The sequence below is a fragment of the Tachyglossus aculeatus genome, chromosome X3, assembly GCF_015852505.1.
Source record: "Tachyglossus aculeatus isolate mTacAcu1 chromosome X3, mTacAcu1.pri, whole genome shotgun sequence".
In the NCBI taxonomy this organism is placed as follows: Eukaryota; Metazoa; Chordata; class Mammalia; order Monotremata; family Tachyglossidae; genus Tachyglossus; species Tachyglossus aculeatus.
Window position 1 is genome coordinate 33,850,535 of NC_052099.1, and position 14,996 is coordinate 33,865,530.

General features: G+C 45.1%; 1 protein-coding gene across 1 annotated transcript in view; it reads right to left on the reverse strand.

Moving 5' to 3' along the window:
- The window catches only part of ERP44 (endoplasmic reticulum protein 44), a 57,978-nt gene that overhangs the window by 5,329 nt on the left and 37,653 nt on the right, over nt 1-14,996 (reverse strand). The window contains exons 5-10 of the mRNA XM_038770459.1: nt 9,935-10,119; nt 9,335-9,450; nt 5,289-5,346; nt 2,371-2,487; nt 470-581; nt 54-195 (exon numbers count right to left, since the gene is read on the reverse strand). Of these exons, the coding sequence (XP_038626387.1) occupies nt 54-195; nt 470-581; nt 2,371-2,487; nt 5,289-5,346; nt 9,335-9,450; nt 9,935-10,119 (730 nt within the window). The remainder of the gene's footprint in view (nt 1-53; nt 196-469; nt 582-2,370; nt 2,488-5,288; nt 5,347-9,334; nt 9,451-9,934; nt 10,120-14,996) is intronic.

Genomic DNA, 14,996 nt, shown 5'->3' on the forward strand with positions numbered 1-14,996 from the left:
AAGCCATCAAAATACTTCTTTAAAAAAAAAACCCAAAGGAAATGTCTACTTACACCAAGTCCCGGAAGTCAGGAAAGACATACATGTGCCTGAAGCTGTCGATGGCTATAACTGGGCAGTCGGCGGGAGTTTTCTGTATGTGTAGAAGCGGATGCCTAAATTTATCACAGTCAGCATGTAGAAAGTTGATTGTACCTTTCAAAGAAAGAGGGTTTGGTAGTAAGATTAGGCTCGAATTTATCTTCACAAAGAGAGGAAAAAACATGACCCAGTGATACAGAAATCCAAGACTGTTACTCCACTCTCCAGGAAAAAAACCACGTGCCGTTATTCTTCGGCACTTCGGTTTTCCCTCCAGTATGGGAAGCTAAATTGGCTTTCTGTGAACGCCCTAGCACACGTGATCCTTTATAAGTTTGATCTTGTACAGTTCAGGCACTTGCCAAATCAGAACCAAGAGTTCGCCTACCTTTCTCGCTGATTAACTGGCGAGCTACTTCCTGTTGGAATTGTTCTAGACTCTCGGCATCGTCTTTCATATGGAAAAGTATGAGGAAAGGGAGGCCTTCCTCTGTGAGTTCCTAAATTGAAGGAAAAGACGTTGAGAGAAACCTCTATTTGATTTCCAGAGAGAAGAAAACCAAGAGCAAACACACACATACACTCTCTCTCTCCAATCTAAACAGCCCACACTCCAATGATGAAATCCCACAAAATAAATGAGGATCACATCAATCAGTAGTATTTACTGAATGCTTGTTTTGTGTAGAGCGCTATACTAAGCACTTTGGAGAATACAACGGAATCGGTAGACCCAACTCCTGCCCTCAAGGATCTTACAATCTACAGATGGAGATGGACACTAAAATAACATTACAGGTAGGCGGAGGCAACTGACCTACCTTAAAGGACTGGACAGAACCGTATCCAGGAAAGCGGGATGTGAGTATCTAAGCTTATGCGATATGGAGCAGCTAAAGAGATGGAAATGATGGAATGATGAGTGACTAAACACAGGCTAGCCTGGATGCAGAAATGGACCCCATCAGGATTTCCAAATCCTGAAAGACCGGTCTGCACTAGAGTGCTTTATTTTTTCCTCTTGGCTGGCTTAAATCTATATATGGTTTCCATTTAAAAGCAGGTTTCTGTAGAACTCATTTCCAGGAGCCAAAAAAAGGAAGGCAATTTGCTGGAACACGACAGACTCTGCGTGGAAAACAACACCTGCAAACCGTCATGTTCTGTTACTAAGGGGCTGGGGATACTGTCAGCGAGGGACGTGAAGGAGAATCTGGACGCTGCTGAACTGTTTTTTCGTTTGTGGTTCTGTTTTTTAATGGTATCTGTTAAGTGTTTATATTGTGCCAGGCACTGTACTAAGCGCTGGGGTAGATACAAGTTAATCAAGTTCGACCAAGCCCCTGTTCCACGTGGGGCTCAGTTTTAATCCCCATTTTGCAGATGAGGGAACTGAGACCCAGAGAAGTGAAGTGACTTGTCCAAGGTCACAAAACAGACAGTGGTGGAGCTGGGACTAGAATCCAGGTCCTTCTGGACTTTTAGGCCCTGGTTTTATCCTCTATTAACCACTCGTCAGACGTTTTATCTACCTCTCGGCCCACTTCTCTTATTTGGAAGGCAGGGCCGGGGAAAAACCCCAGAATAGTTTCCCCGGTTCCAGCGACCACATATTGGTCACGGTGTTTCCTCATTTAAAGCCAAGAGACAGAAATCCATATTGCCTGACAAGAGTTCTCTCTCACGATTCCTGAAAGCAGATAACCACCTCTTTTTCCTTCTTAGAAATTTATACCGCTGATCTCCAGAGGAACACCTGTTCCACCTGCAACCACGGCGAGACCAAGGGGCCCTCTGAGAGCTTGTCGCCCTGATAACCCCGAGGCCTCTCTTCCTTCTGGCATATATTTGGGTTGCATTACCAAGTCCCAAGCACCCCAAGAATAGAGGGATGCTCCCCTACTGACCAGCCATCACAACCAGTTTTTACTCCATCTCAGTAGCAGGCCCCATATAGACTGTCTTGTGAAAGAGAGACCGAGAGAGATTTACTGGTACAGAGGCCAGAGGGCAGGATAGGGACTGTCCCCAAGGACTATTTTCAAATGATTTCAAGAAGTCCCAAGCCATGGTGTCAACAGTGAGCTCACTGACAATATGGAACCAACCTGATGAAAGAAAAACCTCCCAGCGAAATACTTCTGTTTTGAGGCAAATGTATATAAATCTGCTGAGCCCTATACTGAAAGCATGATTTTCCACCCTATCTTATTTAGGTCCCACTCATCAGCCGGTCAGAGACTTGCTAACGAGACGGCAAACGAACAAGACACACTTTTTGGTCTGTACCTCTCCATTTTCAAAGGTGATTTCCCGAACAAGGGGGACGCATTTATCTTGAGTCCAAGCATACGCCAGGTCAAAATTGGTCATGGATCCCAGGTATACCATATCCGGAGCATTTTCCTGTTGGGAAAAAAAAGAGGTATGGATGAGTTTTGCTTATAAGCACCTTGACCCCGAAGACAGACATTGGGATTTTGAGAAAATGAGATGAGGCGCCAAAGACCCACATCACCATCACAAGGAGAACCTCCTCTTTGGTAGGGGGGAGATACTGGGTTGGATGGTGCAACTAGCCTGTGAGTGACTTTCCAAACCCTGGGTTTCTTCCCTTCCTCCTCCTCATTTCACTGCTCATTACCATCTCCACAGCAAAATTCAAGGACAGGACAGGACAGGAAAGGAAAGGGAGACAAAAAAGAAAAACACAGCTTCTTTTCAGTAGCTTGAAAAGCTGGCTGTAGGGGGAAGTCTGGTTGAGAGCAGGATCCAAGAATGATTCTGAGAAGTTGCCAGGGTTTGGTTACTTGTGCTTCTCAAAAGTGGCTTCTTCTGGCATCAGAGAATTAGAAGGTGGGAGGGCAGGGGGGCACTGGGATGGATGTTCAGGGCCAAGAGGGCGACAGCCAAATTGGGCCAAATTCCAGAGCCTGGACGCCCACCTCCATCCTTCTCAACTTCATGTTTTCCTACTGATTTTCCCAATCTTTGGAGTATTGTGCTGGTCCTGAAATTTGGTGCAGGGTTCCAGACTTTCCTTATGACTTAGTTACCCCCCTAGATTAAAACGAATTAAGCTTCCTCTGTAATGTGTCTTGCTAATTCACCTCCCCGTTTCTGGGTGACAACAAGGGAGGAAGGTGTAGAGGTGGAGGGGGGCGGGGAACAAGAGGCGAGATGTGTGGAGAATATTGAAAAGGTGAGAAGAAACATCTCCAAAATAATACAGAAAACAGACATTGCAATAGGGAAACAGAAAGGACACTGGCCCCAGTGATCAAAACCAAGCAATCTGTAAAGCACACCCATATGTAATGGAGGAAATAAATAGAAAAAACTGCTTGAAAAAACAACACACACACACACAAAAAAACTAAGGATTGTGTTGAGTACAGTAGGTGTTTTAGCTCCCACAGTGAGAAATGTTTCACACCAGGACAGAACTTTTGGAAGAGATTATTAAGCTATTGGTTCCCCTGGGCTTTAAGCACCAGCAATCCAATATAAAGAGACCCTGTTCTCTCTCACAGGGTCTCCAAACTTCTCTTCCACTAATCCAATGACCATCAATCCTTCCTCCGATCACTGTAATTCTTGAGAGGGAGAAATCTGGGGCTATCACTTCTCCAGGAATGAATTCTGTTGATGCAGCAGAAGCAAGTTGGGAGAAGGGACCAGAGAATGCGCCCAAGAAGATTAGAGTTTGGGGGTAGGAACGGCAAAAGTACAACAGCAGACGGCAAAAGACTGATTCGGGAGGGGAAAGGCGGGGAGAGATGTGGTGGTGGTGGTTGGGGTGGGAGGAAGAGGAAGGTGTCTGCTCAAACCTTTTTTTAGTTTTAGTGGGAACCAGGCAATGAAGACCCAGAAGGGCATGAGAACCAGAATCCAGAACACCTTGACTGTCGGTGCTTTGGTGCCTCAGTTTAGTTCTGAAGGCCCGAGAGTCCAGATTGATATGGGAAATCCTGAGCCACTCTTTTCCAATTCCTGAAACCACCTGTCTCCCGGGACCCGGGCTAACTTGGACAGTCCAGATCCTCAGGGTCTGCTGCCAGCCAGCATACACCCCGTAGGTGACACCTGGGATAGTCTATGCCTTGAAGATTTGGGTGAAACTACCCTGACTGGAACCAATCAATCGTATTTATTGAGCGCTTACTGTGCGCAGAGCACTGTACTGAGCGCTTGGGAAGTACAAGTTGGCAACATATAGAGACAGTCCCTACTGGAAGACAGTGTTTCTTGATGGCCCATTCTGGACAAGCAACGAAAGGCGAACGAGAGCCAAAGAAACATCCCAGTGCCCGAAGGGCACTAACTTTTGTGCCCATTTTATTGAAAGAGAAGCAGCGTGGCTCAGTGGAAAGAGCCCGGGCTTTGGAGTCAAAGGTCATGGGTTCAAATCCCGGCTCCGCCCCTTGTCAGCTGTGTGACTTTGGGCAAGTCACTTCGCTTCTCTGGGCCTCAGTTCTCTGTAAAATGGGGATTAAGACTGTGAGCCCCACATGGGACAACCGGATCACCTTGTAACCTCCCCAGCGCTTTGAACAGTGCTTTGCACATAGTAAGCGCTTAATAAATACCATTATTATTATTACTATTATCTCCATTTCTCAAATCCTTTGAGACAAGCTAAAGAAAGAAACCGACTACTACATTCCAGGACACCTGCCTCTCCTCCTCAGCCCCAAGGACCCACCTCCCCGGCTGGGGATCATCTCCACAAGGGTTCCTCCGGGCTGCTGAAGGCAGACAGGACACGCAGGATGATGCTGCTACTGCCGCCGCCTAAGTTCTCATCTCACCAGCTAAATGCAGCTTAGTCGTTTGCTCAGTCCCATGCAGGCGTCTCACCCATTTTAAGTCCTGGAGGCTCCGGAGCAGATGGAGCAGGAGGGATAGGAAACCGAGGGCCGAGGCCCAACGGAGCGGCTCTCATCTGGCCCAAGGACCAACACATGGGAAGCCGATTTCCTGTCCGGCTTTGGATCAGGTTGGACTTCATAGATGAGCTCTTGGAAATCCAGGTTTAATCAATGATACCTGCTTCACTTTCTTTTTGGGGGGCCCGATTTACCTCAGCAGAGTGTAGCTCAGTGTGGCCATTTAAAGTCAGATCTTCAGCCAAGTCATTTCTGGGCACCCCCACCCTGTTCATAATGAGGAGTGGCAGGATGAAGGGACTTGCAAATCAAACTTACCCCAGGTGGTTTGTAGATTATATTGTCTCCACTAAATCTTTCCGGTTTTGAAACAGACCTAAGAAGAACAAAGAAGTGCTCAGATAGCCTTTTAAGTGCCTCAAAGAGTTGATAAAAAACAGTGGTATGACTCACTTGAGTGGCTTTAAGAGAATAAGACCCAAGAAGAAGCTCCCTGCCCGCGACTTTCAGAACCATTAAAAGTGCACAGTAGAAGGGTTCCTTTCGAAAGCGTTGATGAATACCTAGATTAGGCCGAATACTTCCCCTGAATTATTTAAAACTCTTACACTAGCTATTTTCACAAGTTTTAACTTCCCATTTTTCAATCATGATTACCATGACTCTGAAAGGGTCCTTTAAACCAATCATTAAAATATACTCCCAGAAATATGCTGTGCAGAATCGAAATAGAAATAGCTCATCTTGCCCCACAAAATATAAGTCATGCCCAACTGCTCCAATATTTTATGAAAACCACTCACTGAAAGACTAATCATGGTAGAGATTTTGGGCACCAGGCTCAAGGAATTCAGAGACCAAACCAGCAGAATTTGAAGTCTCAAAAATGAACTCCACGGAGGTTAGAACATGGTTCAAAGAGTTGGCTTAATGTTAAAATAGCCTTTGTGAAAGTGGTGTGTTACGCATTTTCTAAAGCAAAACCCCAAAGAAATCTGGGGCTCTATAAAGTACAAACATTTTTATCTAACCACCCCTGAGTGATCTAATTAATTCATTCATTCATTCAATCGTATTTATTGAGAGCTTACTGTGTGCAGAGCACTGTACTAAGCGCTTGGGAAGTACAAGTTGGCAACATATAGAGATGGTCCCTACCCAACAGTGGGCTCACAGTCTAAAAGGGGGGGAATGCCTTTTGCCCCAGCTTTTACCACAGATCCTAAAACTAGAAAAGTAACTGATGAGAACTTCACCTCTCCCTGCTCTTTTGGGAAAGGTGCCAACAGGCGGTGAAATGGCCAGGAGGTGATGGAGAAGAGAAGAAAGGCCTGATAAAACTGGTTAATCAATCTGAATAATTCAAAATTCACTGCATTCATTTTAAATACCGGAATACTTCTGATTTTTTTATGTCAAAATATTCCCCCCCCCACCTTTTTCACAGAAATAAAAGACAGTGTTGCTGAATCTATATATATAAATAAGTATATGCATAAACAAACACCAGATCTTTGCCCAAAGTGTTTCTTTCTCCTCTCTGCATCCTTTTCCTTTCCCTTTCCATCACTGTCCTGCATCTCCCTTGATGGCCCTCAACTCTTCTCTGTGCTTTTCTAACTCATTATATACCTGCCTTCTGTCCTTATCCTCCAGTCATTTTCCCCTCTCATTCTCCTTTTCACCCCTTGATGTTCCTCCTCTGCCTCTTCCTGCTCCTTAATGCTCTGTCCCCTCTGTTTCTCTGTGTCTGGACCATAAGGTCACTATGGGCAGGGAATGTATCTACCAAGGCTGCTGGACTCTCCCAAGTACTTTGCGCAGTGCTCTGTACACATTAAGCACTCAGTAAATCCCACTGATTGATTGTCCCGCTCCTCTTTGGTTCTTTTCGCTGCCCAGCCCCTGTGTATCCCTCTTCCCTGGGTCCTCTTCTTTGGTCCCCTTTCCTGCCCTTCTGTCTCCCCCCACCCCAACTCATTTCCTTTTTCAGCTACTTTTCTTTCTCCCTTTCAAGCTTTTTTTCCCCCTTTTCCACCTCCTTGTCTCTTGCAAAGCCTCTTCTGTCTTCCAGGCTGCTCTCTCAGTTCCTCAGTTGCCTAAACAGTGAGAATCCAACTATTCTCTCCCGACTCCTATTTACCCTCCAGAAATGAATTAGCAAGACTCCACAAGGAGTGCAAAGCCTTTGCATTCAAAGACATTACACTATTGGGCTGTAAAATAAGAAAAAAAAAAAATCAGAGCCGGTTTGACAACTGAAGAAAAATGACGTCTTTGTTATGCAAAGGAGCTGGAGAGCTTTAGGGAAAGGAGGGAAGCCTGGAAGACATCGGGAAAGCAATGAAGGGGAATGTACCCCAGAAATACATCACAGAGAACTGGTTCCACCACCTACTTGTCTTAAGCAAGCAAAGATCTGACAGCATGTAAATCAGCTAGCCATGGCTGCCTAGAAACACCGTGCTTCATGAATGATAGGCATTTGTGGTAAAGAACTGCTAAGAAAGGGGAGACTATAAATTATTGTAGAGCACAATGGCAAAAAACAACCTAAGAATAAATCCAAAAGCAACACCAATGTGCACAACATGGAGGGTGGCAGAGAGACAGACAGGGAAAAGCACCTAGTTAACAACCATACACCTCCTGTGTGCCTCAGCTGAGACAAATGGATGTGAACCAGTCAGCAAACACAATATTTTGGCCTTGCCCTGATACAGTCATACAGACTGGAGATGACATTTTAAAATACCCTTCCCATGAATGAACTGGCCCAGACTATTTCCTACCACCTCAGATTTTAACACTCCAAAGGCCAATCCTCAAACCGACTGTGAAGGGAAAATAAGACCCTGTGCGAATTTCTGGACTCTGACTTTTCCCCCCTAGACAACTCATTATCTACGTTTAAGATAGATTCATGAGCTTAACAACAGCCTGGGCGGTGTCAGTCTTTGAAAGCGTTTTATTTCCATGGGGTCAGAATCTGAAATTGTGCAGCTCCCAGCAGGTTTCACAGGCCGGGCCTCCTGTCAGCCACACACACTTTCATTGGCCCAGAACAAGTATAGACATCTTCGCTAAAAAAAAAAACTACAGAAAGTCAGGCCCCTCAGCCCCCTCTAAGTTTAAAATTTTGAATGAGGAATCTGATAACCCCAGGGAGTACTGGCTAACCGTCCTGTTGCATGGGGGTCAGGGGTAATGAGGAAGGGGAATGGGACCTGCCAGATCTGTGTGGACATTCCCAGCCTAGTCATCAATCATTAGCGAGACTGTGAGCCCACTGTTGGGTAGGGACTGTCTCTATATGTTGCCAACTTGTACTTCCCAAGCGCTTAGTACAGTGCTCTGCACACAGTAAGCGCTCAATAAATACGATTGATGATGATGATGATCACAAGCCAGGGCGGGGAGGGCTATTCAGGACAGCAGGTAGGTGCCGGTCGGCTCCACAATTCTTCATTACTAGATATTAAGCTCCTTAAGGAATGCTCATGGATACCAATTCTAACTTACTCTCCCGAATGTTCTGCATAAAGTGAGTGCTCAGTAAATATCACTGAATGACTGCTGGAAGAGGAGGAGGAGATAGGCAGGAAAATGGGGCAGATGAGGCTCTAACTGAAAAATTTATATATGTATGCATGTGTGTGAGAGAGACATATATTCTCATCCATGCATGTCTGGAAGGGGAGAAATATCTAGGTACACTCCCTGCAGGCATATGGGGAGAAGCAGTTGAAAACTATGGGCAAGAAAACATTCTGTGGGGGAATTTAATTTTAATTAATTTTATTAATATATCAAGCCAACTGCTAAACATCTAGCACTCAAATTCTTAATAATAATAATAATAATGTTGGCATTTGTTAAGCGCTTACTATGTGCAAAGCACTGTTCTAAGCGCTGGGGGGGATACAAAATGATCATGTTGTCCCATGTGGGGTTCACAGTCCTAATCCCCATTTTACAGATGAGGTAACTGAGGCTCAGAGAGGTTAAGTGACTTGCCCAAGGTCACACAGCAGACATGTGGCAGAGCCGGGATTATACGGTCCTGTGTCCTGAAGAATGAGAATATTCTTCCATGCATGAAAGGCAGCAAAAACTGGATGGGTTCTCCCCAAACCTTTCTACAATCTGATAAATTGAACTTCAGTTCTGTGGTTCTGTATTCCTTGCAGGAAATAATTTAACGCGATAACCATGTGACGGGGAGGAGAAAAAACAATGAAATTCTTGGCACAGAAATCCTTAGAAATAGCTGAAAAGAACACAGAAGTGATTTTGGTCTGCTAACCAGACTGATATATCATTTTAAAAAACAAAGCAAAAACAAAAAAACCCAAAACACTTACCCAAATGCAGAAAGGAAGACACAATCATCATGCAAAATATTTGCTACTCTTTCAAAGGTTCTGTAGTTGTCTGAATCTTTTTGTTCAAAATATCCAATGATATTTCTTTTACTGCGCTGTAAAAATAAAGCATGTGCTTGAGGATTTTTTATTTCAAGGACGACTTTCTCCAAAATGTACTAATGGAGTTTCCCCCCTCCCTCCAACATTTTCCCAATTTTAAAAGACCTCATGGGCTACGGCTGTTGCCCATCTGGTCCAAATGAGGTACGACCAAACACAAATTCAGGTACAGAGCCATTTGGATGGAATATAATGATAAATACGCTCGTTTAATGAAACCAGAGTAAATGCTACTTTTTGCCACACAGAATCGTAACAAGAAAATTTTAACACCCCAAAGACAAAAATAAAGGAAAACTGCTTGTACTAGTAATAGCTTCCCCCGCACCCCACAACTCAACTATGTTTGGCAAGGGGCTTACATATTTTAGGATATATTTTATGCAAAAGTTCTACCACAAAGCAAACTTGGTATAGTCGTCCAAATGTAAACTGTACAAGCCATATGATAGAGACAAAGCAGTTTCGGAGACTTACATCAAGTGAGGCAATTTCCTCCAGGTCGCGAACTTCCCGAACGGGGTCACTTTTCTGTTGTCTGATGTAATCTGCTATTGCTGTCACTGACCTTTGACCCCTGTACTCTCTCTTCATCATCATCCCATTCCGAAACAGTTTTAAAGTTGGGTATTTGCTTATCCTGTATCTTTGTGCAATGTCCGCTAGCAGAGAGGAAGGGAAGGAAAGTGGTATGAGGCTCTGAAACTTTACGATCAATCAGTCATATTTATTGCGTGCTTCTACTGAGCCGCGGAAGCAGCGTGGCTCAGTGGAAAGAGCCTGGCTTTGGAGTCAGAGGTCATGGGTTCAAATCCCGGCTCCGCCGCTTGTCAGCTGTGTGACTTGGGGCAAGCCACTTCTCTGGGCCTCAGTTCCCTTATCTGTAAAACGGGGATGAAGACTGTGAGCCCCACGGGGGACAACCTGATCACCTTGTATCTACCCCAGCACTTAGAACAGTGCTTGGCACATGGTAAGCGCTTAAATACCAACATTATTATTATTATTCTTGTGTATAGAGCACTGGGCTAAGTGCTTGGGAGAGTACAATATAGCAGGTTGATAAGACACGTTCCCTGCCCGCAATAATCAATCAATCAATCAATCGTATTTATTGAGCGCTTACTATGTGCAGAGCACTGTACTAAGCGCTTGGGAAGTACAAATTGGCATCACAATAAGCAATAAGCTTCCAGGCTACAGTCTACGTGCACCCTAGGGTGGAGACTGGGATGAATAGGCTGGGAAGAGCGCTACCTTACAGGGACCTCGGCCCTGTCCGAACAGAAAGGGAAAATTCAGGGTCTTGTCCACTCGGCGTCTGACTGCTGGATTAATTAACAACAACAATAATTATTATTATTACTATTAATAATAATAGCATTTGTTAAGCACTTGCTACGTGTCAAGCACTGTACTAAGTGCTGGGGAGGATACAAAACAATCGGGTCCCACCTGAGGCTCACAGCGTACATGAGGGAGAAAAGATATTGAATCCCCATTTTGCAGATGAGAGACAGAGAAGGGATTTGCCCAAGGTCACACGGCAGACAAGCAGTGGAGTCAGGTTTAGAACCCAGGTCCTCTGACCCCCCCAGGGCTCTTTCCACTAGGCCGCGTTGCTTCCCTTGGCTCCAGGTAGCCTGACAAGAGATTTTGGAGCTGTGTCGTGTCTGATCCAATGCATCATCATCAATCGTATTTATTGAGCGCTTACTATGTGCACGGCACTGTACTAAGCGCTTGGGAAGTACAAATTGGCACCATATAGAGACAGTCCCTACCCAACAGTGGGCTCACAGTCTAAAAGGGGGAGACAGAGAACAAAACCAAACATACTAACAAAATAAAATAGAATAGATATGTACAAGTAAAATAAATAAATAAATAAATCCAGCGCTTAGAACAGTGCTTTGCACATAGTAAGCACTTAATAAATACCATTTAAAAAAATAAATAGAGTAATAAATATGTACAAACATATATACATATATACAGGTGTTACAGGGTGTTATAGGTGGACTTTGCCTTTTTTTAAACTATTAAATGGCTGGTCCCAGCCTAGACTGGCCCAAAGACACGCAAATTCCTCGAAAATGTCATTCCTACCTTGGTCACGCCTGGGTGCTTTTTAAGGAAAAGTAGGGGGTTAGAATATGATGACGTGCTGCAAAGCACTCAGGGCCGTGCACCACTTAATAGGATTGCCCCTGAGTTGGCATGACGGAACCACACACAAAAAAACACAAAACAAAAAAATTCAGCGGTTCATGGCCTCTTCAAACTCTCTTGCTTTCCCCTAAGAAGTCCCAACCTCGGGTTTGGGAACTTCATTTAGCTCAGCGGAATCAGTGACATTTAGAAAAATGTTAACCAACTAGACCCCACACAGCCAAATTCCCCAGACTGATAAGATGTACTGTGATCTACAATTTAGACCCTTTAATTTGTTTTCCCCTTGGGGATGTTGGCTTCAAATGCAAAAACAACCCCCCATCACAAAACACACGCACCCAATGGCCAACTGGCACTTCATTAAATTTACACCTTTCAAGTGAAAATAAGCGCCAGTAAGTAGGCTGTTTCTGCCAAATAATAATAATAATAGCATTTATTAAGCGCTTATTATGTGCAAAGCACAATAATAAAATAATAATAATAAATAAATGATAAAATAATAAAATATGACGGCCTAGAGAGTAATTGGGAAGCTGGGTCTAATCCCAGCACAGATGCTTTGAGCCCGGGATTCACTGCTCAATCAAGGGAAGCAGCGTGGTTGAGTGGGTAGTGTATTGGCCTGGAAATCGGAAGGACTTGGGTTCTAATCCCCTTCGCCACTTGTCTGTGTGACCTTGGGCAAGTTGCTTCTCGTCTCTGTGCCTCACTCACCTCATCTGTAAAATGGGGATTAAGACTGTGAGCCCCACTTGGGACAGGGACCTTGTCCCACCTGATTAGCTTATAGCTACCCCAGCACTTGGTGGAATCAATCAATCAATCAATCAATTGTATTTATTGAGCACTTACTATGTGCAGAGCACTGTACTAAGCGCTTGGGAAGTACAAATTGGCAACATATGGAGACAGTCCCTACCCAACAGTGGGCTCACAGTCTAAAAGGGGGAGACAGAGAACAAAACCAAACATACTAACAAAATAAAATAAATAGGATAGATATGTACAAGTAAAATAGAGTAATAAATTTGTACAAATATATATACATATATACAGGTGCTGTGGGGAAGGGAAGGAGGTAAGATGGGGGAATGGAGAGGGAGAAATGTTTGGCACAAAGTAAGCGCTTAACAAATACCATTTAAATAGTAAATAAAATAAAAGTACTGTTCTAAGCGCTGGGGCAGATACAAGTTAATTGGGTTCTACACAGTCCCCATCCCACGTGGGGCTTGCAGTCGAAGTACTGAATCCCCATTATACAGCTGAGGAAACAGGATCAGAGAAGTTAAGTGGCTTGCCCAAGTTCGCACAGCAGGCAAATGGCACAGTTGGCGACAGGACCTCTGACTCTTAAGACCATGGTTTTTCTACTGGCCGCGCTGCTTCGTACTGAAATGAGTCTGGGGGGGTTGGGGGAGAGGAGAGACAGAATCAATCAATCAATCGTATTTATTGAGCGCTTACTGTGTGCAGAGCACTGTACTAAGCGCTTGGGAAGTACAAGTTGGCAACATAGAGAGACAGTCCCTACCCAACAGTGGGCTTACAGTCTAAAAGGGGGAGACAGAAGGTCAGGAAAAGGGGACAATGGGCGCGAGGCAATCAGTGGGATTTATTGAGCGCATACAGTGTGTACAGCGCTGTCCTAAGTGCTCTAAAGAGTACCACAGAGTTGGTAGACACATTCCCTGCCCACAAGGAGCTCACAGTCTAGAGTGGGAGACAGGCATGAATGTAGATAAATTATGGATCTGGACGTAAGTGCTATGGGGTTGGGGGTGGGTGGGCGGGGAATAAAGGGAGCAGAAGGGAATGGGAAAAGAGGAAAGGAGGGCTTAGTCAGGGAAGGCCTCTTGGAGTAAAGACCTGGAAAAGTCTGTAAGACTTGGGCCACAGCCGTCTACCTCACTCTCTACCCTTTCCCCATGTGTACCGAGCTGCCCCAGGCAATGGGAGGGACCGGGGCACGACCTGTACAAATCCAGGCGTGTCCATTGGACTCCTAAGACAGCGCCCATTGCCATTCATTGCTCCCACCTGCGTGACTTCCCAATTTCCACCTGACCAATCCTCTCTCCTCCTGCCCCTCCCGGAGCAGTGTCGCTGCTGCGGGGCACAGAACGGGCAGAACAGGAGCAGAAGCCCCGGCAGCAGGAGGGACACGTTCCCCGTTCCAACCTGTCGTTCCTCTTCCGCCTCGAAGGCCCTAATGGCTCTCTCCTCCCCGTTCCGGCCCTCTTCTGCCCTGCCGACTAGCTCCCGTTTCAGCCTATTCCTCAATCAATCAATCAATCGTACTTTTTGAGCGCTTACTGTGTGCAGAGCACTATACTAATCCTCCACTGACTCCCCACCCCTCTCAGCCCCAACACTGAAAAGAAACACCACTCAAGATTTTTTTTGTTTTTTGTTTTCAGAAGCAGTAGGAAAGAGCACAGGACTGGCAGCCGGTAGATCTGGGTTCTAATCCCAGCTCCACCCCCTGCCTGCTGTGTGGCTCCGGGCAAGTTACTTAACTTCTCAGAGCCTCTGTTTCTTTCTGTGTAAAATGAGGATTTAATGTCTAGTCTCTCTCCTTCCTACACAATGAACAGGGACTGTGTCTGTCTGATCTGTTTCTAATGTTATCTACCCCGGTACTTAGCATATGGTAAACTTTCTACTAATACCATGATTACTATTTTATTTTACTTTTTTTTTTTGCAGAAGTTTAAACCCACACTGGTCCCATTGCGATGCTTACATTTTATCAATCACCACATTTTTGGCCTAGTGAAAGTTTCCATCACGTACAGAGAGGAAGTGGAAGAGGAAGACAGCCGACAATGTAGCCATTCACAGCCAGGCGCTTCTGGTGCTTGGCTTTTTGGTTTTTTTTTAAATGGCATTTTTTATGGTGTGCTAAGCGCTATGTGCCAAACACTGTACTAGGCACTGGGGTAGATACAAGATAATCAGGTTGGACCCAGGTCGTGCCTCACGGGGTTCAGAGTCTCCATCCCCGTTTTACAGATGAGGTAACTGAGGTGCAGAGAAGTGAAGTGACTTGCCTGAGATCACACGGCAGACGAGGGACAGAGTCGGAATTAGAACCCGGGTCCTCTGAATTCCAGGCTCGTGCTCTTTCCACGAGGCCACGCTGGTTCTCAGGCAAGCTGGTACATGCCTGCCTGATGCTTTTACAAGTGGTCCACTGCTATTTTAGACTTTAGACTGCCTTTTAGACTGTGAGCCCACTGTTGGGTAGGGACTGTCTCTATATGTTGCCAACTTGGACTTCCCAAGTGCTTAGTACAGTGCTCTGCACACAGTAAGCGCTCAATAAATACGATTGATGATGATGATGATTACTTTCTCT